The 24,729-nt window shown below is 38.8% G+C and overlaps 1 protein-coding gene across 20 annotated transcripts in view; it reads left to right on the forward strand.

Annotated features, from left to right (window-relative positions):
- The window catches only part of caska (calcium/calmodulin-dependent serine protein kinase a), a 205,891-nt gene extending 181,787 nt beyond the window's left edge, over positions 1–24,104 (forward strand). For 3 of the 20 annotated variants that reach the window (XM_059028903.1, XM_059028908.1, XM_059028905.1), the window contains 15 exons: positions 3,343–3,531; positions 4,504–4,582; positions 7,001–7,086; positions 8,319–8,387; positions 9,206–9,253; positions 9,836–9,904; positions 11,175–11,210; positions 12,999–13,195; positions 13,655–13,770; positions 16,697–16,777; positions 16,862–16,942; positions 19,821–20,023; positions 20,284–20,367; positions 21,946–21,972; positions 22,644–24,104. In XM_059028903.1, coding sequence (XP_058884886.1) covers positions 3,343–3,531; positions 4,504–4,582; positions 7,001–7,086; positions 8,319–8,387; positions 9,206–9,253; positions 9,836–9,904; positions 11,175–11,210; positions 12,999–13,195; positions 13,655–13,770; positions 16,697–16,777; positions 16,862–16,942; positions 19,821–20,023; positions 20,284–20,367; positions 21,946–21,972; positions 22,644–22,820 — 1,542 coding nt within the window. In that variant the 3' untranslated portion in view covers positions 22,821–24,104. The remainder of the gene's footprint in view (positions 1–3,342; positions 3,532–4,503; positions 4,583–7,000; positions 7,087–8,318; positions 8,388–9,205; positions 9,254–9,835; positions 9,905–11,174; positions 11,211–12,998; positions 13,196–13,654; positions 13,771–16,696; positions 16,778–16,861; positions 16,943–19,820; positions 20,024–20,283; positions 20,368–21,945; positions 21,973–22,643) is intronic. The other 17 variants (XM_034011619.3, XM_034011623.3, XM_034011625.3 and 14 more) reach the window with 14 other exon arrangements.
- The last annotated feature ends 625 nt before the right edge of the window (positions 24,105–24,729 follow it).

Here is a 24,729-nt window from a genome sequence, read left to right on the forward strand (position 1 = left end):
TGTCAGAGTTAATTTATTAAATGTCTTTTTTTACATGGATATCTTAAAAAGATTTAATAGGAAAGACAATATTCCCTTTTGCATTATAAGGCAGAAACATTTAATAGTCCATTTACATTAAAACAAACTCTGATTAGATGAGTTTCCTGATGGAACAAATTCTCTACAAGGGTCTTGGACAAATTTAGCAGTTGCTTATTGTAAATTACTTCTTATAATACGAATACACTTAACATGAATTTCCTGTTAGTGCAAATTATTTTGGAGCCCTCCCAGGGGAAAAAAAATATGTTATAAAATGAATTGCCATAGTTTTAACAGTTGAGTGTAAGGGATGTTAGGAAATGTATTCACTTGCATCCAGATTAGCGCCTCTGTTCTGTATTTTAGTGCTGTTTGGGGACTACAGATCCCATGATGCATTTCGAGTAGTCTTTGCTCATGCAAAAACGTGCATTATCGAAGTGGAGGTGTTGAAAGCGGTGGATAATGCATCACTGTACAAGAAAAAGAAAGATGTTGCTGCAGATTTCAACATTCCCACAAACACTTTGTCAACCATTCTGAAAAACTGGGGTACAATAACAATTACTGTAACTTCAATAGAAACTGACCATATGCATTTGGCTTAGAACCTGATAATAAGAATTACTGATAAGACTTTGTTTGCTGGTCCCTTGAATTGTGTATTAACAAGAATTGACTGCATTGGTTATCTTAGGGATATGGTTATTTTGAGCCTGTGGCACAACCAGACATTTTGTGTGTGTGTGTATTGGTACCTTCAAACAGATCTGCTGTGTGGTAATTAGCTTGCGATGCCAGTGGTGCAGTGAAGAGATTTATAGGAGGGGTTATGGGTCAGAAGCTGGTGGATTCTTTAAGCTGGTCTGCGCTGCTTAATCTTGTCACTCCTTTCAAAAGCTAATTAAGTACATGTTGATTAAGGATGGTTTTTTTTCCATTGCAATACAAAGTGTTAACCCTGATCTAAATGCAATAGTGATAACTTACAACACAAAAGAAAATAATCACTAACCAACATTGTCATCTGCTAAGCTCCTGAAGATGCCACTTTGTCTTGCATTTTTACACTGCACTGTTCTTTAATGAGCACTCAGACTAGAGGGAGACAGATTTAAAGGAATTCCCTTAGCGTAGCTACCAAATAACAAAGCAGCACGGGGGAAAAAGGGTTACTTATAAAGCCCCCCAAAGAGTTGTGGTTACATGATGATGTCATCACAGCCCTCCTGCCAGCAGTTTATCTCAACAGGTGGGGGAGGGGAGGGGAGTGGAGCGGAGGGAGGCACTGTCAGGTACAGGCTGGTGAAATCCCAGCTAGCTTGTACGACTGCTGAGTGTGCAACAGGATGAGGAGGAGGCGGCAGAAGGAGAAACAGATTGGAAAGTGTATGTGAAAAGAACAGGGTTGTGCAGACATCCCCATGGCCTAGGTGAGAACGCAGGAGCATTTCCAGTTCCTGTAATATGGTTAGCTGTGTTAGTTCTTTGCCAGGCTTCTCTCCTCCTGTTTTTATACTAGACCTTGTTTTTTGCTTTTTTTAGTCGGCAGGGTTTTTTGTTTTTGTACTGTATATAAAGTTATTTAAAGACACTATTTAATTATATGCTGTTTTGTGGCATCTTGTAAATTGCTTTTAGTAAGCGTGAAAAACACATTGAAGTGTAGGCGAAATACAAGTGGGGAAATTAAGTACTATAAATGTGGTGACTTAACTCGGGTGTGAGACAGTGAGTTCTGCTTCACAGAAAGCTTTCAGGAGGGCTTTTTTGATGCGTACTTGGGGATTTCCGATATGTTTTGTTATACAGTTATAGATACACTTAAGCATATGGACAGACACATTCTGTTACTGCAAATCACTTCTCTAAATAGTGGATGAGGCATGTGTACCATGATGTCCTTTTCAACATGTGCAAGTCCAATGCCATTATTGTCTGCATATCTCCACTTGATTCCAGTACAATCATAGCTGGGGGAGAGCTATGCTTTTTGTATTCCAAACATTTGTGCTGCAAATGTTGCATACTGATGCAATGCTCTCTATGGACTGTTTTCTAGCTGGGAGCCAGCCTGGTTATCTGACTGCCAGGATTCATTTGCTTTAGGCTGAAATGAGTGGGCTTTCAGAGGGAAGTTCTTTTAGCCACCGTCTTTTAAAGACATTTTAACTATATATACAGTATATATATATGACACGTGAGGAGGGCACCTTTTAAGAGTGATCACTGGTGCATTCCTCATTGGGGCTGGGACGGAAGAAGAGGGGAGATCACTGAGCAGGCTGCCAGCCAAGTGCTGCTGGATAAGGGCTCATTGATTCATTTGTTGGCTCCTGACAGAGCCCTGTAAGTTCCTGTGACCAGACTGACTGTAATTCATTAATCAATCTGCGCTCAGAACATATTTGCCGGAGACTTTTAAACATCAGTGGCTAGTTACATAGAATACTTTGCGAAATGACCTTCGTTTTCTTCGGTAAGTGAGCTGCAGAAACCAACGTGACATGTTAGTCAGTACTTTAGATAAGGGAAACTTATGGTTAAAGGTTATGCTCAAACTTACTGCATCAGTTTTATGCAGCAGGCTGTGGAGGAATTTCGGCGACGAGGAAGTGGTGGGAAAGTTGATATATTGTCTGAAATAGCACACGAGGCATGTTATGGGACAAAGACATACTGTTTGAAAAATGTTGTGAGTTCCTCTCAAATTCACTGTATAACAAAAAGAAATAACCAGGACTACAACACAATATGGCTATGTAAAGGCTTTGTGTTTCTGCTTTGTGCTTGTTAATGTCAAACTTTAATGTGCAACCCCAATGGAGTGTTACCTTGTGGAAAATGAGAATTAATTTGCAATATCTTGGTGTGTATTTTGAAGTATTTTTTATAGACATGCAGTACAGGGGAACTTCAAGTCTTCACTATGTGCGGTACCTTCGAGTCTTCACTATGTGCGGTACCTTTGAGTCTTCACTATGTGCGGTACCTTCGAGTCTTCACTATGTGCGGTACCTTCGAGTCTTCACTATGTGCGGTACCTTCGAGTCTTCACTATGTGCGGTACCTTCGAGTCTTCACTATGTGCGGTACCTTCGAGTCTTCACTATGTGCGGTACCTTCGAGTCTTCACTATGTGCGGTACCTTCGAGTCATCACTATGTGCGGTACCTTCGAGTCTTCACTATGTGCGGTACCTTCGAGTCTTCACTATGTGCAGTACCTTCGAGTCTTCACTATGTGCGGTACCTTCGAGTCTTCACTATGTACGGGACACCATGTTAGCGTGTTTTTCCTGTTTCTTTTACCCCGCAGGCCTTGCTGCAGACCCATGACGTTGTGGCCCACGAGGTTTACAGTGACGACGCGCTGAGAGTCACGCCTCCGCCCACCTCCCCCTACCTGAACGGAGACTCCCCAGAAAGTGCCAACGGCGACATGGACATGGAGAATGTCACCCGCGTGCGCCTGGTCCAGTTCCAAAAGAACACGGACGAGCCCATGGTAAGGCATTTGGATCATGTTGGCGTGGTGGCGAGGTCCAGAAGCATTAAAAATACATTAAAGCAGAGTTCTAGAAATGTGGCATTTCAGCAGTCGGGACCACCCTAGAACCTAAAAATGACTTTGCCCACCGACCAGGTTTAATACAGGTGGACCTTCCATCGAAGGGGCGTTCTTCTGTATATCCATTATTCCCTGGTGATGTCTGTTAGGCCCACCGCTGGGACTGCCTGATTGATGATTAGTGGTATAGTAAAGGCAGTAACCCGCCTCACTGCACATGAATAGTAAAATGATAGAGAGATTGGGCTGTATGTGGTCAAAAAAACAACATTTTAATGATGATACAGGTAATTGCATTGCATTAAATTGCATGTAAAAAGCAATATCGATTGCATTGGCACCATTAGGGTAAGTCATTTCTTTTCACATTTGTAAAAAAATTTGCCTTCGTCCACAAGATATGTTGATTGTGAAGGGTAAATGAGTGCTTATTAAATTAAATGGCTTTCTTCCTTATCTTGCTGTGATTCATGTTTTCCTTTGTTTGCTCTGCTTAGTAATCCATTTGGCTGGTATTATTAAAAGCCTTTCTGTTGACCCCACATTCCAGTTGTTGAGAGAGCCAGATTGTACATAAATATAATTTCATATCCCAATTATTAGACATACCAACTTAAAACCTGATATGATCAACTATAGCCTTGAAGGATGCTGCCTCAAATTGATTTCTGCCCCCTTGCCTTTAGTGCAGTTACTCAAATATTGTGTATGAACTTGATCTTTAAGATGTGTTCACTTGTAAAAAAAAAAAAAAAAAAAAAATCAAAGTATAGGTAAAGCCAAGTAGACAAATGTTTAGGCTAATGCCTTCGTCAGTGTATCAAATAATATTTTCAATCTAATAAACAGTCAAGTATTTAACAAAATGTTCATAGATTTTTTTTTCTCTCCCCACCCCCCTCCAAACAGGGCATCACTCTAAAAATGAATGAACTGAACCACTGTATTGTTGCACGAATAATGCATGGCGGGATGATCCACAGGCAAGGTAAGGGCTTGTTTGGGTTCAGTTTTGATTGAACGGTCCACATATAAAGCAAAGATATACTGAAACATTTTAACACAGTGAAGATGGCTGAAGGTAAGCCGACAGATGAGAAGAGGGGTTAGACAACAGAGGTAGGCGAGATTGCTTGGGCGATTCACAGTCCTATTGGAATTTGTAGGTCTTGAGGGAGATTCAAATTGAGTTTGATACTGAAAGCTGGGCCAAACTTCGGATCTGGCATGAAAATAGGAGGCTGTGAATTAATATACCTCTTACTCAGGGAGTAAAGTTCTTTACAGTAGGCAGCTGCATTGAGTTTGTGTGTTTTTGTATCAGATCTCCAAACTGCAATCCGTGAGTCTTGAGTAATCTTAAAAGTGCCTCTACTACCATGGTTACCAGGACCCTAGATATAAAATGCTCAACCAGTCAGACGCTGCCTTGTTTACATCGTAACTGGGCTAGGAGAGAGAAAGATATTGGACTGTTCCCTTTCAAGTAGGGAATATTAACCATTACAAAGCGGGTGTTTCCAATTAAGACACCCGAACCTGAAAACATACACCAAAGAGACTCGTCAGAGCAGTGTGACGTGGCTGCTGCTCCGTCCCGCGAGCATAAAATATCTACGCGCACTGACAACGACGCCATTTTCCTTTTCAGCTGAACCTGATTACATCAGAGAGTTGATAAGTATTATCTTTCTTTATATATATACCTTTATCGTGCTTTTTAGCCTTTGCTTAAAAGTGCTGATTCAGTTACTGAATCGCTGAAATAAAATTCTTATTTCTGTCTTTTCTTGTACAACAGCCTAGTGCTGGTAAAGTCCCACTGCAGCCTAGTGCGCCTTGTTGACAGTCCAGTTACTGTCTTTAACAAGCTGAGCCAGCAATTGTACATTCTTTCTGTACATTGCTTGCTATTTACATTATGCCTGGGTCTTATCCCTGTGACACATGCAAGCCAACCTGCCTGTATAGTTCCAAGCAGGCTGTGTTGACAGTCCAGTTATTATTATTATTATTATTTATTTCTTAGCAGACGCCCTTATCCAGGGCGACTTACAATTGTTACAAGATATCACATTATTTTTACATACAATTACCCATTTATACAGTTGGGTTTTTACTGGAGCAATCTAGGTAAAGTACCTTGCTCAGGGGTACAGCAGCAGTGTCCCCCACTGGGGATTGAACCCACGACCCTCCGGTCAAGAGTTCAGAGCCCTAACCACTACTCCACACTGCTGCCCAGGCGAAAGTCACCAAAGCTGAAGTGTGAAATGCAAATTATAAAATGGCTTGGATAAATTAAGTGCTGTGATTGGCTGAACAAGATCATATGACTGTGTTGTAATAATTGTCTTACCGCATGGCTATGACATCATAGACCAACTTACTTACCTGATGTATTAATAATGCTACGCCTTAATAGTAACAATTATCTAAACAGTGTTTCTGTAGGTAAAAATGTCAACATGCAACTGAAACAGCATTTAAATCACTCAACAATCAGGTTTTTTTTGTTCATCTCTGTCACTAAGAATTACAGAAAAATTGGCAAATATACTGTGGTATTTATTTAGTCAAAGAACAGAAGAAAGAAAACTAGACAAGCAGTAGCAGTAACACTATTCAAAAGCCATCTGAGAATTCACCACGCAAGTTTCACTCAGCATGTAGTATACTGTATATGCAGCAGCAGCATCTACTTATTAAACTAAATATCGCTGTATAAAACTGACTAGCGAGTATGCCATTTTGAAACTCGACACAACAGATACATTTCACCACTACCCTCCGATTTCAGAAACATATTTAAAACAAAATTAAAATATCTCCTGCTCTCTGCTGACACAACCGTTGGGCTTTTAAACAAGGTCGGGTTCGGCATAGAATTCTATCGTGCTCGTCGCGGATGGGAAGGACTGCGGCACTGCGCGAACTGACATGGAAGTCGTTTAGTCCACTTATCATCTAATGCTGGTTTACAATCGAGGGAAATTATGCCGGTTACCGGCATCGGTGTGAAAACAGCCTCAGATGTGGGAAATCAGTCTGCTTTCAATTCCCAAATGTCATTTAATCTCAAAAAATGTTCTATAAATGGCATTGTTCAATGTAATGTTTATGGCAAATAAAAAAAAGGACAAAATATATGTTACAATCAAACAGTCTTCAGGGACTATATTTTCTCAGTGGAAGGATACATAATATATTTCTTATTTTTTTCCTGAAAAAAGCTAGTTTGTGTAATTATTTTTTTTGTAAAAAATGTAGCCATTTTATAAGCAAAATAACCCACGACAGGGTGTGCGGTAAGTTTTATAATGAAGCCCGCTCCTTCTCTCTCTCTCTCTCTCTCTCTCTCTCTCTCTCTCTCTCTCTCTCTCTCATGCTTTTCTTCCTCTTCTAGGCACACTGCATGTCGAGGATGAAATCAGAGAAATAAATGGAATCAGTGTAGCCAACCAGACCGTGGAACAGCTTCAAAAGATGCTTGTAAGTAAACGGAGTGAGTGAGGGCTTGTGTCTGGATCTGTTACTTCTTTTAAAACCAAACTCTGGATGACAAGAAAAGTGGAACAAGTAAAACTAGCAGCTCCCATTGACACAGAAGCACGCTGTGGAGATATGTGGGATTAATTCTGCAAACTTCCAAGTGTTGTGTTTTGCCGACTGAAACCGGTAACAATAACAGCATATGTGTCATTTTGGAGCAATGTCCTCCCTACTGGAGGTATTTGCATTACCTGACAGACGTTTCAGATTGACAAAAGGATCATTTGCATATTATTGTTTCATAAACCTATTTAGAATGTACAGAATGCTTTTGTTTGGCCATTTGTTTTCCCATATTTAAACTGTGTGAGCGCAAGTATCTCTTTAAACCAGATGTCTGTATTCCTAAACTTAGCCAGCCATACGTCTTAGATTCCAAAGTTTTTTGTTTATGTAACCAGACCTGGGTAATTTGACTTCAAATGCTGAACCTGGAGGGGTCCCTGAGTGGCTCACCTGGTAAAAAGCACTGGCATGCTTTGTCAGAGGAGCACAGGTTGTGCGAAGTTGTCTTACTTCGTTGGGGATTCCAAAGGGAGCATCACATTGGCTCCATTGATCTTGAATGCGTGTTTGGAGGGACACTTGCCGCGCAACCTGCTAAGCACTCTCTCACGAAGAACTGCTGGGAGTCTTTTCAATTAATGTAAACGATGGCGGATCTAAGTACTGTTTTAAATAATCAATAAAGGCCCCAAGGTTATAATACGTCAAAATATTCATGTATGTAAGTATTTAGATCTGCCACTGTTTTAGACCCCATAAATAAACTTTTCATCTTTGTAGAAGAGTAGGGTAAAATTGGCTACTTACTTATCTGTCGCAACACTTGTTGGAGGGTAGTGCATGTATCTGGTGTATGTGATTTGAAGATTTTCTTTTCACATTGTTGGAAATAAATAGCTCTCTAATAAAGTTGAGGTTGGTTATTACAGTGTTGAGGAAAAAAGAATGACCCTATAGAACCTTCTATATAGTCTTCTATATAGTAGTAGGCAGTGTTTTTGAGGTGCTTTTATTTTCCAGCATGTTGCACTGGCTGTTATTGAAGCAGCCCTGGCTGCTAACTCTTGTGTTTATTTCACCAGTCCTGTCTGTAGAAGTTTAATCTAAGAGGTACCCAGTGCACCGCTGACTTTAATACCTCCTGCTTTTTCTCCTTTTTGAAACAGAGGGAAATGAGAGGGAGCATCACATTCAAGATTGTGCCAAGCTATCGCAATCAGTCTTCATCTTGTGAGGTAATGGATTTAATAAGTGTGTTCATATTGTTGCTGTTGTGGGGTTTGTGGTTTTTGTTTTATTTCTCAAAGCCCCTGTGACTTACTAATTGCCTGCTGGTGGCTGTTTGTTTGTTAATGCTTTCTGAGAGACTGGTTCTGCCTGTGCTGTTATTCTCTGCGCACCAATTTTACAACAAAGATACCGGAACCCTGGGAGATGGCTGAACCTGCTCAGCCCCATCTCCATATCCATGTACTAACAAACATACCATTATCCGCACTGCCAGGAAAACGCTATGTGCCACGCTTACAGGCATCCAAGGAGGTTTAAATACCACTGTAGCACAAGTTTCATCATTCTGTACCAGAACAGTAGCCTGTCTTGGAATGGATAGTCTTCTAGTCCAACATGTTTATTGATTTAGAGTGTGGCGTGCTCTATCAAGTTGTCTGCTGCTGTAAGTTTAATGTTATTAAAGCATTGGTGATGGAGTCAATTGTGAGCCATTTTATAAAAGCAATGCAAATTCGTCCATTTCACAAATTGCTTCTTTTTATTGACGCGTAACTTTCAACTGCAGATAATGACATTGATATTAAATTAACAATGCTAAATGTTGGGGATTGTTGTATCCCTTCACATTAGTGCTTACCGTACTGTATGTGGTTCATATCTTTAATTTGCCTTCATAAAAAAATGGGATGTTCTCAATTGCTGCTGTTCATCTCCACTTAGTGGCTATGGGAGGAACTGCATGATGTTAATGTAAGAAAAAACAACTACTATAACCCTTCAGTTTTGTCCTGGTGACTTGTCTTTTTGTTTTCTTATGCAGAGAAAAACCCATAAATGGCAGGACAACGTTTGTGGTCAGGGCGTGAAGGTGAAATAACACCTAATACAAATATTTTTAAATAAATAAATAAATAAATAAATAAATAAATAAATAAATCATTCAAATAGATCTTGGGTAGTAGTGATTTTTTTTTTTTTTTTTTAAGTAGCCAAGGTGCTTAATGGTTGAAGTTGCAGGTAGTGCCAGGGATTCAAGGACTAACAGTAATATGCGCAATTAAGCCAGTGTTCCTCAGGAGCAGTGGGTGTGAAGATAACATTGTGTTCACAAAGCGCCCTGCACATGATATTTTTTCAACTCATAATGAAGACCAGCAGCTCCCTAAAGATGCAGACATGTAGATGCTTGTTAGATCAGGGTGTTCCTAAGCAGGAGTAAACTTCAGGACTTGTGTTGTGCTCTTACTACCAAAGTCAATCGGTCATCAGGGTGCAGTATGTGCAGAAACACAAATGTCTAATAAACCATAGTTTCAAAGCCCCCTTTTCTGATACCTAGTACTGTATGTAGCGTTTTGGCTTCTGTGTTTGTTTTATTCCCAGGCTGTTGCCGCTATGTGTTATGGTTGACTGCTGTTCTCTTGTTACTGAATGTTGTGTCTTATTTCAGAGAGAGTCCCCCTCCATCTCCAGACAGTCCCCAGCTAATGGGCACACCAGCATTAACAATTCCGTTTTGGTAAGGCTTCCATCTCCAATGAAGAAAACAAAATCCAGCCTTTAGTCGTTGGTGCTCATCTGTCATTGTTTTATTTTAGTTTTGTGTTTTTATTTTCTGTGTCTGATGGGACTTCTCTTGAATGCCAGTTAACTTGAGTGGTACAGATTTTATTTTTTAAAACACTTGTGTAAGATGGATCCTTTTTTTTGTTTTGAACTTTAAAGATGTGTGAGTTCAGGGAGTTGATTATACTATGTATTATTTCAAATGCATTTATTTTATATATATATATGTATGTATGTATTTTTTTAGACCTCTTTTGATGAAATCCTTACAGTTCTAGGGTTATTTAAAAAAAAAAATTATGGATACACTCAAAGGGAGATGGTGTGTTATCATTCATAAGTGTTTTGGGTATTATTATTATTGTTAGTATTATTATTATTTATTAATTAATTAACTGTAGCCTAAGAATCCTTCCTGTCATGGAGTATCCAGTGTTTTTTGCAGGAGAGCTCTGAGAGGACTGGTGTAGTTTCCGCTATCTGAGTTCTCAAATTGGTGTGCCCTCTGCTGTTGTGTTCCATGTACTTGCACTGTAAAGGCACTGGCCTGGCAATTCAATATTAAGAGGCTGCGACTTCCTGTGCATTCCTAACGAAGCTTGGGCCAGCCAGCATCTTCAGCATTAAATAAGGTGTCACATTGGTGATAAATTATTGCAGTAGGGAGGGAAATGACTATCCTTTGCAAAAGCATTACATTATTGCACATCCAGAAATTCATTTCAAACCGTGTGTGCCCTTTGTAATCAGAATATCAGAGTTCTTCATGTTTGTGTACCTGCAACTGCTTTGCAGAATATATAAATATATATATAATATTATTATTTATTTTTTTTTTTTTTTTTTAAATACCAAAACAGCTGAACAGTCCTAAAGTGCCGCTACCTTTTTCTAAAGCCAGTGATTCAATGATATCCATTGGAATATTAAGGGTTTGAGTATATTAAGGAATCTTTATTGTGTAATGCAGTTGAGATAGCGTGTTCTCCATGAAGATCTGGTTTGGTGCTGAAGGTGGTGGCCTCTTATCTGCTTCTTCTAGCTTGTTGCATCAGTGATCTGTCTGGTGTTCTTTAGCGGACTGATGCACTGCAAACACTGATCGTTGTCAACTGTGCACAATTAGTTTGAATGAAAATGTGAAGACATGCTGCAAGTGTGTTTTTATTTCCACCTCAGTAAACGGTACATTTTTTCTTTCATGGGTTGACTTTATTCTGCAGGACATTCCATTAACTACCCAACCAAAAGGACGACAGGTGAATAGACTTGTGAAATAAAACCTTTTTCATTGTAGGCATACTGTAGCTGTATGTAGTTAGCTCACCCATTCCCCTTCCCATTTCATACTTTACTGTATGTGCTAACCTTGCAAAAGCATGACGCATTTAACGCACACAGCTTACTAAATTGACACTTCCATCCATTAACACTAGGCATAGTATAACCTGGGGGACACACTAATACCAAACTAGAATATACCATCATGTTTTTAATACATACAATATGGAAGGAGGAGTGAGATTACTTCTGGTTAACACAGTATAGCTGCCACTGGAGACTAGTTTTTAACAGCTGCTGTTTTCAGAAAGTGCTATAAAAAAATTTTAAAAATAAAAAAAATAGCATTTGGTGTCAGTATATCCCTAGTATATTCTCAATCTTGCACAGCACAAGATGCTAATATGTTATTTTATTTATGTTTTTAAACCTTTTTTATTTTTTTTATAATACCCTCATCCTGTTCCTTCAGGGGTGCCTTTAAGACGTAGATCGCTGGGGTGTTTGTTTCATTAAAAACTGAGTAACACATGCTTTTGCTACAGGCACAGAGTGGAAATAATTATTCTTCAGTGCTTAAGGAATTCAGTGTATCCTCATTTATAGTGTTTTTTTTATATATATCTATAACCATTTCTACATGGAAATCTTGTGCAGTGAATTATTAGTCTTGCTTTGTTGTCAGACATGCTCTTTAGAGGACAATTAATTTTCTCCTTGTCTGTTTGGCTGCTGACAACAGACCTGATGCGTTGTCTTGCTACGTTTTAAAGACACACCTGATCGCTTCATTAAAACTTTGCATTCACAGAACTTGTAAACAGAAGTGTTCTTTAACCCTTTAAACTGAATATTTAAAGTTTTTATTAACAACTCCTTCCCTTTATCTCAGAAACATGGAGATGTGGTTTTGAGATAAAAGCTTGGATAACTTTTTTGCAGTTTGACGTTTTGATAATATACCGTAGCAATGCTTCTTGATCCTTCCTGGGTAAACTCAGACTGGGATTGAAAATCTAGTTTATGATGACAACATTTCTGCTGCTGTCCAATATGAGTCCTCTGTCTTTGATACATACGTATCATGGCACATCATTTTGATAATCTCCATGCTTACTGTGTCAGATTAAGGACTGATGTCAGTATGATTAACTATAGAAATTATATTTATTACAACACCTTTGATTAAGGCAGCATCCATCTGGTGGCAGCAGTAGGTTATGAAAAGTTTGATAAGGCACACTGTTTAGGGATGGGAAGGGGAAATTGTCAGCAAATGTAGCACAACTTAAAATGTACAGTTGGTTTACCTTTGGAATTGTATGCAAGCACAGTAAGCATCTTGCACCAAATAGCCTGCGTTAGAGGGGGGTGGGGGGATATATTATAGCACCTAATATGAGCTTCTACAACAAGCAACATTTTGTATGTTCCATTTTGAATCCTGGGCTGGGTGGATGGATCCTTAAGTTTAGAATCTCAGTGTGGGTTTTGACAAAACCCTGGGATACTGATGCTTGCCCTACTCTTTCATTTTGTTTTTTAACTTGTAAAAACCTCTGCATGTTGTCTTCAAACAACAATACAGGAAACAGCTTTCAACATCCGTGTTCACATTTGCATCACCTTACTTTTTACATCTTCACCGCTTGCTTTTCCTGCTGTACCAACAGATTGCTAGACAAACCGCACTGCAATTGTGTTGTCCTCGTTCACAACTGGACTGGTGTGTGTTTGTCTGTTTTAACGGACGTGTTGTCTTGCAGATATATGTAAGAGCACAATTTGAGTACGATCCAGCAAAGGATGATCTTATACCCTGCAAGGAAGCAGGCATCAAGTTCCTGGTGGGTGACATCATCCAGATTATCAGTAAGGATGATCACAACTGGTGGCAGGGCAAACTGGAAAATGCTAAGAACGGGACAGCAGGCCTCATCCCGTCTCCAGAACTTCAGGAATGGTGAGTTCTGCCATACAATGAAACTTAAAGATCCGTTGTATTAGCCGGCAGTGATGTACATGTGTTTCTGTTAAAAGTATATTTTTTAGATTTAAAAGTGATGAAACTTGATATGGATTTTCATTTGCATGCATTCTTGAGAGTGATCATCTTGGTCATGGTGACCTGCTTATTCAGTTCTGGCTTCTGATTGGTAGGTCTATTGAAGGCAGCGAAATGAGTTTTTGTTGCACAACGTGCTATGAATGTAGGTAATGGTGTGCCCCTGCTGTGTGTCCAGTTTTGTAAGTCACAGCCAGTTACAACCAGAATGGTGTTTACATCGTAAACCCACCATATCAAAAATAGAAACTCCCCTATTCAGTTTATAAATGTATCTAGTCACGTGACATTCAGGATAGCGGGTACAAAAGCTAACTGTCCTGTGCTTTCCTTTCTCTCTCTCTCCTTTGTTTTTAGGCGTGTAGCCTGTATAGCAATGGAGAAAACCAAACAGGAGCAACAAGCCAGCTGTACCTGGTTTGGCAAGAAGAAGAAGCAGTACAAAGACAAATACCTAGCAAAGCACAACGCAGGTGCTGTAAAAATAGAGCACAGATTGTTTTTGTTCTTCTACCAATGATGTGTTTTTTTTTGTTTTATTTTATTTTGGTGTAGTATATTTCATGTTGTACTGCAGGACTGCATGATGACGATTAGTGCTTATTTGGAAACAAAATGTGTAAGGTCACAACCACAAATAGGTAAGGGCTCAATTCATGCACAAGGTGTCCTTGGAGCCCAGTTCTTGTTCTGCATTACACACTTTGGGCAGACTACAGTGTAATGGAGAAGATCATCAATTATTCATACTTCCGTACTCTTTATAAATGCCTGTATTTATATGAATCGTTTTAATTTCAACCTTCAGCTTTTGTTTCCAGATCCATTGTACAAGGAATCTAGCCTAGTTGTTGTCCGATCTCAGTAGTAGGGTTTTGTCCTAATCAGACAGAACAACAAAGTCCTCTTTCCATGGAACACAAGCTGTGCTGTAAGAAGTGGTACTGGGGGCTCAGCAATGTGATATTAAAAGTGTCATGTTAGTTTACAGTTTTAAACAGAGGTCCAGATGATTTTATTGCTTTCAGCCTGTTTCCAGATTCAGGAGAGTTCTTGTGTCTTGGGCCAAATTCATGTTCAGATTCAAAATTCTGTACCGTCTGATGATGCATGTATGTAGCATACCGTGTTTACAATCGAGCCAAATTTAAATTTGGTAACACTAAAAAAAAAATATTAAATAGCTGTTCTTGTTTTTCTTGAATTCATTATGATTCTGTGGCCAACGTATCTGTATTACTAGATTGCAGAAAAGTCATGCTCCAATTGTTACTCTATGGAAGACTGTGGAATATGTTTCTCTTCAAATTTGTAAACTTAATTAACGTACATTATTTGATTTACAAGGATTCAAAATAAATAATATTTCACAGTGTTGTGCAGGGAAGTCAGGAGTTTGCCAGTCCGAAATCATCGTTATGTACTATAGGACCTAGATTCAGGATGCTAGAACATTTCAGTCTCTACAGCCTGTAGTACTGCATAGCCATGACCCTATGGGCTTATATAAGCTAATCAGTCAATATGTGTTATCTGCATGTTGGGCGAAGGTGTTGTTTTATTACATTATAAAAATTAAAAAATAAAGCATGTTTTATATACTTCCACTGGGCTCTCAACAATGGTTAGTTGATCTAACTGCAGTGTTAGCACTGCTAAGTCTGACTTTAGAATTTGCTGTGTTCTTTGAAATACTGCATGTTAGCTTTACTGTGTGTATTTTTTCTGTGATACATATTTTTGGTTAACTGATGTAATTGAACCATATCTCAATGACCCCCCTGTACATTTTTCATGCCGTCTTCCTCCCAATGGCCTCTGTGCATGTAAGTAACACTGAGTGACAATGCCTCTTTTTTTGCTTCTTACCTTTTTTATTTAGTGAGAATGCATGTATGTATGGATTTATTTAATATTTTTTGGGTTTCTTTAACACCAGCGTGGAACCAAAAAATACTGTTTGCTGTCCCCACCCCTCCCTCGCTCCCTTTCTCTGTTGTGTTATTAGAAAGTCTTTTTCCTGTTGGCACCTGTGAGAGCAAGCGTTCCCGTGTCCTTTTGTCTGAATTCAGGGAATAGCGAGGACTCCACTTGCTGTTTCCAAACATTACTGTACCTAACGTGGCTTAGTGCCCAGTCAGTTACTTTTGTTAGCACCTGATACGGGGCACATTGAGAAAACAGTAAGCCCCCTGCTTCCCTGGCCATCCCAGCCCATCTAAATTGTGTGTTGTGGTCATTTCCCTGTATGTGGAAAAATTGCTTGTAACCCAAGCAAGCACCATTCAGGACCTGGATAACATCAGATTTATAGCACCGATATAGCCATGTTGTATTGGAGGCATGGTCTTTCAGGTACTGAAAATGGTGCTGCATCTATAGTAACCCTATATTTTTCTTATTTAATCCTGCTCTAGGAGTGCTGCAAAAAAGTCATTATTTCGAGTGTCCAGGTGCCTGTATCCCCTGTCTGTGTGCCAGCGTTGTAACACTAATCCTCAGTTTCTCGTATCGACACTACAGCATTCAGATCTTGCGTAAAGTAACAATCAAGTGCTAACAGGAAATTAAGATTGTATATTTGGCAGGGTTGCAGCAGAATAACAATTTGGGGGAGCAAGACAGAATAGAATACTGTAGCTTTAAAATGACCGCTTTCCACAAAAAGATCCACAGTAGTCATTTCTTTCTATTTTTTAAACTATTACTCTGAAGGGGCTAATTTGGCTTGATTAGTTTAAATCTTTCCGCCGTCTAATTTCTCAATTGTTTAATTGAACCAGTGAAACATCCACACCCTATCCTAGAGTAATTCAGTGTTTAATTTGATCTTATTTTTAAACCTGGGGTGGGATGGCTTTCCATGACTAGAATTGGTCATCCCTCCTGTAGAGATTTTTTGTGGAATGCTGCTTAATGTAAGTCTTTAATGAACAATCAGCTCCTACGAGGTAAAAAATGAATACAATTGTCTTGTAACCTTTGTCGGTAACTGGATATATGCTGGTTCGCTAAAACCTGTTTTCTTGATGCATATTCGTCCATGTCTCCCCTAAATAATAATTTCTTCAAAAGGATGGGGAACTTAGGCCTGTGAAGCATGGAATAAGATTGCAACAATATCTTGATACGAGCACTAAAAAGAAAAAAAAACTTAAGCTATTTTAAAAGGAGTTTCGTGGCATGTTTCACAGTCAGTATTGTATCCAGTAGTTTGTTTTGAGATAATAGCAGACTGTGGGATTACTGTCAAGTGCTGCTACACAGTCTCAATCTTTTAAGGCACCTCTTCCTATTGGTAATGGGCATGAGAGTGTTGTTAATAAGTCATTAGAATTGAACTGCCGCATTAGATTTCTCTCTCTTGTATACTTACGTATTTGATTTCTTTCTTTTCAGTCTTTGACCAACTAGATCTCGTCACATATGAAGAAGTAGTGAAATTGCCTGCATTCAAAAGGAAAACATTAGTCTTATTAGGTAACTTCTTTTTCTTTTTTTTTCCTTGAAAAATATTGTAACGGTGTTTTTCGGGCTAATGTTTTAGTTTTTGTTTAATCACAGGTGCTCATGGAGTTGGTAGAAGACACATCAAGAACACACTCATCACAAAACATCCCGACAGATTTGCATACCCCATTCCACGTAAGTTCATATAATTGGCTGTATAGCCAGTTGTGATTCAGATTCAATCATAGAACTAGATAAATCTATAAATAAATTGAAGAAATAAATAACTATGTAAGTTATTTTAAATAATAACTATGTAAAAAATGGCAAGTAGCAGTCCCCCATTTAAAGGTTTGATGTCTAAATGGTTTCCAAGTAGGAAACCATGCTTTTTTCCTCCATTTTCATAACTTGGATCACATTGAACTGTACGGGATAAGCTATAATGCAATTTACATACTCAGGAATCTCAGCAAATAGGCCCGCCAGCTGTGTCACAGTATTTATCCAGTCATGAGGCAAGCACCAGCTGACCGCTTTGTTCTCAAAGACTTCTGTAAGTCTCCTAGAAATCTCTGCATGTCAGCTCCATTTATATATGAGGTTATTTCTGATTTGTGTGAACTATAGGCATCGCATACAGCTCGATGGAAACATCTGTTCACAAAAAGTCGCGTCTAGTAGTGGGATGCTATTTCATCATTCATGTTTCAAAATGAAAAGATTTAAATAGCATACAGCTATTGTTAGCTGAAACGTGGATCTGTTAACCCAGCGTAGCCTAGTCCCAGCTGTGATACTGTAGCCCTGTCCCTCAATCAACTTTGAACTCATGCTGAGACCACAACACTCAGTCTTGCTTTTTATCTGGGCTGGTAAGAACCACTCCAGGGCTGAAATACAGTCTCCAGGTTTTATTGCAGATGCAAAGCCATTTTATTTTAAGCTACGAGGAGAGGGAATAGGGACATTGATTCTGGTAATGCTCTAATGGTAAAGCTGCCAACTCTTCTGTGAGGTGCACATTCTCTGAATACAGAAGTATCAAAGGCTTTTGACTGTTGCTGTTTTGTAAAATGTTGGCGAGAATATAATACATAATGTCTGGTTTTACTGAGATGAACTGCACTTTGAGCAAACTGTCTGCTGCCAGGTTTGAGGATCAGTGAGATAGATGCAAGTCGTTCCTGGGGCGATTTAATCAAACCGACCTGAGACCCAAAGAATAGTGCGTCTCGGTGGGCTCGTTTAGCATGTGATCTATAGCAGAAAATTCAATACATTGGGATAGGAAGGGGAACTAAAATAGATTACTGCAGTTTGTATGGGGCTTAGGATGCTCTGTTTTGCAAATTTATTGCATGTTTCGTCAGATAAATACATCCAGTTTATATTTTTTATTGTGAGATTAGCTCATTTAAAATTAATCTGGGATCAGATATCCGGTGGAAAAAAGTTGAAAAGAGTCAGTAAATGGTCTTGGCTTGTCTAATTTGATCAACCGTGTAAAAAGTAAACAATCTTGGAAGCACTGAAATGATCCAGTGAGAACCAGGCTTTAGATACATAAACCAATCCCAATCCTAATTACCTCATCTTGCATTGTGCCAAGGTATAGGTAGCATAAATTTGATTTCTAATGTAGCCTATATTTCCCTAGTGGGTGTGTGTAGGAATAGTGTTGTTGGACCATACATCACCCTTGCCTTTAAAGGAAAAGGTTGGATATTGTATTTCGTATTGTCCCTGCTTCAAATGGCCACAGGTAAAGTAATTGTTTTCATTTGTGTTATTTTACACTTACAGTATAATGTTCCATGTATCACAAGGGCTAATGGTATTGCTTTGGCATGTTACAAGGCATTCTAGACTGCTGAGGATCATTCAGCCAATCGAAGCGCACATTTTGCCTGCTGACACATTGTGGTGAAACCCAGTTCATAACATCAGCCGTACCGTACTGTGTTTTTACTGTGCTTTACTCTTAATATCAGTACGATAGTCACCTACTTAAAAAAAAAAAAAAAAAAAAAAAAAAACTTACCTGACCTTACCTGCACCTCTCATTCAATTGCAAAGTAAATTCAAAACTGTGACATCACAATCAGCCACCTACCTCATGAATACAAAAATAATGAAGCAATATACAGGTGCACTGTTAGAACAGAGTTCCCTTTACAACATATTGAGGAGGATTGTCCCTGCCAAACAACATGGGCTTTAATGGGGAATTACACTGGTTAAAACTGACTCGTTTAATACGTACAGTTTTCCTGTTCCACAGGTTGATATTTTGTGCAAATAAGGTACATCCAGGACAGTAAATGACAGTCACGGTGGCATTTGTGACGTCAGACAGGAACAACAGTTGCTGTTTACTTTTATTCTTCTGTGTTTTTGTTGGCACATCCGTTATACAGTTTAAACGTATAATGTATACATTCAGCGAAAATATAAATTCGTAAAATGGTACTAAACATTGTATGGGCCACAGGGGCATGTTTTGTACAAATAATAAACTCCCGTTCTTTGGCAATTAAGCTTTCTTGTGTTGTTTATATTTAAGGTACTTATGTTCGCAGTTACATACAACATTTCGAATTGTGTTTACTATGTACTTCGTTTATAAACTACTAATCCCATTGTCCCTTGCAGTCCGTTCTAAGTGGAGTGCACCTGTATAAGAATTATAGGACTGTGTACCAGTACTTGCCGTACGACAACAGACATTTGTTGTTCTATAACCCTGTAATAACAGCATAATTGAAGCCAAGAACAGAGATTTTTTTTTAAAAAAATGGTTGTCATGTTTATCCGTCCTGCACACTGACACCAAGAAGGGAAACAAAGGCAGGGTCGGCTGCAGAAAAGAAAAAAAAAACAGTAGAGACTAAAACAAGTCGGTCAGACTACAAAAATAAACACAGTATTCTAAAGAAACACTTTTTATTTATTAGTGGCTAGTGTGACTTGCTTTACTTGCCATTCCATTACTGAGAAATAATCGAACTTGTTTTTAAGTTACGCTGTGAACTAACCCCCACCCACTCTCCTTATGTTGCAATATCCACAGACACAACCAGACCTTCAAAGAAAGATGAAGAAAACGGCAAGAACTACTACTTTGTAACACATGACCAAATGATGCAGGACATCTCAAACAACGATTATCTGGAGTACGGCAGCCACGAGGACGCCATGTACGGGACAAGACTGGAAACGATACGCAAGATCCACGAGCAGGGACTGATAGCAATACTAGACGTAGAACCACAGGTACGCCATCTCACCCCTGAGCTCCCCAGCACTATTCTACTGGCGTGCAGCTGTTGATGTTTTGAAAACGACCTGCTGCTGTTTACATAAATAAATATAATCGTTCTTATGGTAGGAGGCTGGATTAAATAACAATTTGTCTATTTACAAACTGTAGTCTTTCTATAGTGCTCTTTTGTTTGTCAGTTACACCTGCAATTCACTGTCTCTTGAAGTCAGCTGACTGATTATGTTTTTTCATTTTTGGTTGTTGTTGACAGGCTCTGAAAGTCCTGAGAACGGCCGAGTTTGCTCCCTACGTTGTCTTCATTGCTGCACCTACCATTACCCCTGGCATCAATGAGGTGAGAGCCCACTGCTAAACAAAATACACAGTCCCAGAATGCAATTATCTGCACTCCCCACTCTGCTGCTTATTAACAGGACTGAATGGGAGTGTAATTGATCTATCTGCGTCAGGCTACTACAGTAATGCATAGGGGTGCTTTATCTCCTGCAGTTAGTTAATTAGTTTCATGGTTTGGGTATGAAATAGATCTAAAAGGGAGTAAACCCCCCCCCCCTGAAAAATGCAGAAAATAGAGAAGTCTTTGTTATCAGGAGTGTGCTTGCATTTTATTGGAACTGAAAATGAAAAGCTTGCTGTGGCTTTCCACTGTTTTGAGCTCTTTCTTCAATACTAATTCTGCTCCCTGGCCACAATCAAAACAGTTGCTTTTTTCATTCCAGTTCCCCTTGGCTTACCTCTTACATCAGGCAGGCTTACACAGCTGTTATTATTGTAATGCACATAACATCCAGAGACTGAGTAAACAACACATTATTAAAATGTTAAAGGCATGCACTTCTGGATTAACCAAAGAATGGACTGAAATGATCTTGCAAATAGATTGAGATGGCACAGCAAACACAAAAATCAGGGAGAGGGGTTTAAACTTTATAACAAAATATGATCTCTGCAGAGTCACATATGTTCTAATTAACTGAACCAAAATATGGGGGAACAACCAAAGCTTCCTCTTTGTTTTAAAAGCTTTCTATATTGCCACTACACCAAAAAAATATTCTCCTGCAACTTCTTGAAACCGGAGGTTTTAATTGACTAGGTAGTCTGGGGGTGGATAAATGAAAAATAGATGAATCTATTTTAGGAATACATTCATTCCTGAGAATTCTAGAACTCTATGAATCTGTGCACATTTCCAGCCATTTCATGTTCTTCATGCTGGTCCCTGTGTGTTTGTATCTTTTACTAACAGTATATTGAAACTTGTTCAGTCCATTTTCACTTATGTGTTCTGTACTTCCAGAATTGCATCATTTTATCTACCTTTTGTAATGGTTTTATATTTTGCTCATTTCAACAGTGTTGTTGTTTTTTGAGCTTTTGGCCAGTGACCCCTTTAAAAAACAAAACCACCACTGCTGCCATCTTTGGTTTCGTCTTTCTTTACTGTTGAATTACTGTCCTCATCGCAATCCTCTTTTCATGGGTACAGGCCACTTCCTCAAAATAGGCTTTATATATACGGCTGCTGCAGTTCTATTAGGATTGATAGTGTCTGACTGCACACGTGGCAAGGCAGGGCTTGCATGACCCTAAATCCCAAGTAGAACTGCAGTAGCTGTTTGTATAAACACATAGTATCATACACTAACAGTTCTTTATAGCTTGAATTGTGTGTCTTGTATTTGCATCATCTGCTCTATGTAAAACAGGTTGGCAGGCTGTCCTGTACAATGCGTTTCAAATGCCTCCATAGTGTCTACCACCTCCTATCATATATCCACTTTCTCATCTTTTGTTTGTTTTGTTATCATTTTGTTCTCTTTTTTATTTCCCCTCTATAAATAGTTTGGTTTTGCTGTCCACTGTGCATGGTTTTCCTTTATTTTCTTGCATTCCCTCTCATTCTGCTTAGCTTCCCAGGTGGTGCAGAAAATTACCTGTAAGTATTAGTGGTAGTTAGTCTATGGATATTAGATATTAATCTGTGTTAGTCACTGGATGTTTAGCACCTGTATGTTTTAATTGTCCATGGTGTGTGTTCATGACCAGTGTCAAAACAAAACAAATCCATCTTGGCAACAGTAGCAAACAATTTTCAGGCTATTCTAAACCAAACAGAGATGGGAGGGGGTGGAGTACTTCAATTACATAGCAAAGTTATTATTATTATTATGATGGGATAAAGCCTTGCTTCACTGTACTGATATTCATTAGCAAAGACGAAAGTCTGACTTCTCTGCTGATGCCAAAAACCAGGTTGATGCAAGGTAAAAAAGGATCAGGGCAGCAGAAAAAAAGGGGGGTGGTAGCAGTGCATCTGTCTGTGCCATTAAATAACAAACTTCCAGAGCATGTAGTAAGAGTTCATGTCAAATTTGAAATAATCTTGCTATATGAAAGCTTGTGTGTTGAAGGTCATAGTCAAAGAAACAGTCCAATGCAAAGACATGTTTAATAAGTTCAATAACTTAAAAACACAGAACTGTGACCTTGAAGGATATAAGATTGTGCTCTTGCTTGAGTACCCATGTGTGCAGGGCTGCTAGAAGAGAAACAGACCTATACACAGGGCCTTGTCCTTCATCTTAGTTTGATTCCTTGTTCTTTCAGGATGAATCCCTTCAGAGGCTGCAGAAGGAATCCGAAATTTTACAGAAAACGTACGCGCACTACTTCGACCTGACGATCATCAACAACGAGATTGATGAGACCATCAGACACCTGGAGGAAGCTATCGACGTTGTGTGCACTACCCCACAGTGGGTGCCTGTCTCCTGGGTCTATTAGACCCTCCTGGCAATGCTTCTTTGCAGAACTTCATCATTCCCTGAAACAACACCTCAAACAGTGAGAAACCTCGTTGTAAATGACCTTAAGTCAATAGGTCTCGGCCCCTACAGACTACCTAGACGTAGTGTTGCATAACATTTTTTAATATTGTCATGTCCTTATAGATAGGAGGCAACATTTTATAGAGAATTTTTAAAGAGACAGTATCACATTACTCACAGGTACGGATTTTAAATGTAAAAATAAATAATAACAAAGCATATTCTATTTATCATAAATATATGTGCATCCCATAACACAGTATCTGTCATCAGTTATACAGTACTTAAATTGGAAGAGATTTCAATTTCGAACATAAGCGTAACCTGCATACTGAATGCTGCCTTGTATGATATCCCATCTCCTGGTGTAGACAGATGTTAAGTAGGTAAAACTACAGTGTTATTTCATGATTTAAAAACTGCTCATTTATTCACTTAGATATTTTGTTTGAATCAGGCAAGTGAAAGGAGTGTGTATGTGTATTAAAATGCATTCATTTGGGTGTTTTTATTTTTTCTTAAAGCGGTTCATTTTTTTTTTTACCTTTCTTCTAACACGCCTGCCCCTCACAGCAATACTGTCTCTTTAAAGAGGTACATAAATGTTTTAGAGATTTGAATGAGGTCTTATGCATGTGGACAGTTGCAAGCTTAAGCTTTCATGCTGTTGATGTTATCAGTGTCAAACTACTGTTATCAACAGCAGAGTACATTCCATTAGTTTGGAAAATACACAAACGCACCCAAGGGAATTCAATATTTATGGAAAAAAAATGTAAACCTATGCACATCCCTTGCATTTTGGGCAACTTTATAAACAACTGATTTTTATTAATCATGTAGTGGAGATGTGTTTGTAAATTGTCTCGATTTTAATTTGTTGTAAGAAAAAGGGGGAAGAAAATGTACCGGATTCACCATTGCAAAAAAATGTGTCGTCTGAGAGTATTAATGTTTTAATTAAGTTTAATCAAAAGAAAAAAAAAATGCTGATTTTTATTCTGTATGTAATTGTTTCAAGGAGGTGCGCACAATTTGCAAGCAAATACTGTGTAAACAAAGAGCCAGTTTGTGCATCAAGACAAAACTAAAAAAAGCTGTGTGCATCTCACTGTTGTCTTCTAACTGCCCTGTGTAAATTCCTCTGAAAATGAGCAGCTCTAGTCTGAACAGTTTTTTTTAAATATACTTCCTTTTCTGTGTTCAACAAGTAAAACGCCTTTGATTCAACTTTTTTATATATGCACAGTCATCTGTCTTTTGTCTCCTTACCCTTTCCTTTCAAAACACACCTAAAATATAATGACCAAAAATATATCGGCAGTAATCAACAGGATACCAAGGTGTTCTCCTTGTGTTACCTATCCCATTAAACAGTCACTTACAAACATAGTGCATTCTCAAATTGAACACAATGTATTTGCTATAAACTTCCTAACATGTTCAGGGTCCGTTAATTCTCATAGCACATCCCCATTAACTATATAGTGTGCCCATAAACCTTTAGAGTCACCTGTCACTTGAGGGGCAGCAGTAAGAGGCAGTAGGCATACAGTTAATTAACTCTCAAAGGGGTGACTGCAGTCTGCAACGCTTCCTCACCACCTACATTAGTTGGATCAGTGTACTGTATTGGATAAAATACCATTCCTGATGCCAGGGGACATGCAGAAATAGACAATTTCTGAGGTAAAGAAAAGGGAAAATATCCCATATTTATTATGCAGGAAAACACACCAGGCAGAATTCCATTTATTCTCAGGGGAGACATTATAAAAACAATTCCATATATGTCTCAAACTGGACATTACAGTGTACTGCCAACATTACATTTACAGGACACAAGAGGGATAAAAACCTTGACA

The sequence above is a fragment of the Acipenser ruthenus genome, chromosome 8 (genome assembly GCF_902713425.1).
Source record: "Acipenser ruthenus chromosome 8, fAciRut3.2 maternal haplotype, whole genome shotgun sequence".
Taxonomy (NCBI): domain Eukaryota; kingdom Metazoa; phylum Chordata; class Actinopteri; order Acipenseriformes; family Acipenseridae; genus Acipenser; species Acipenser ruthenus.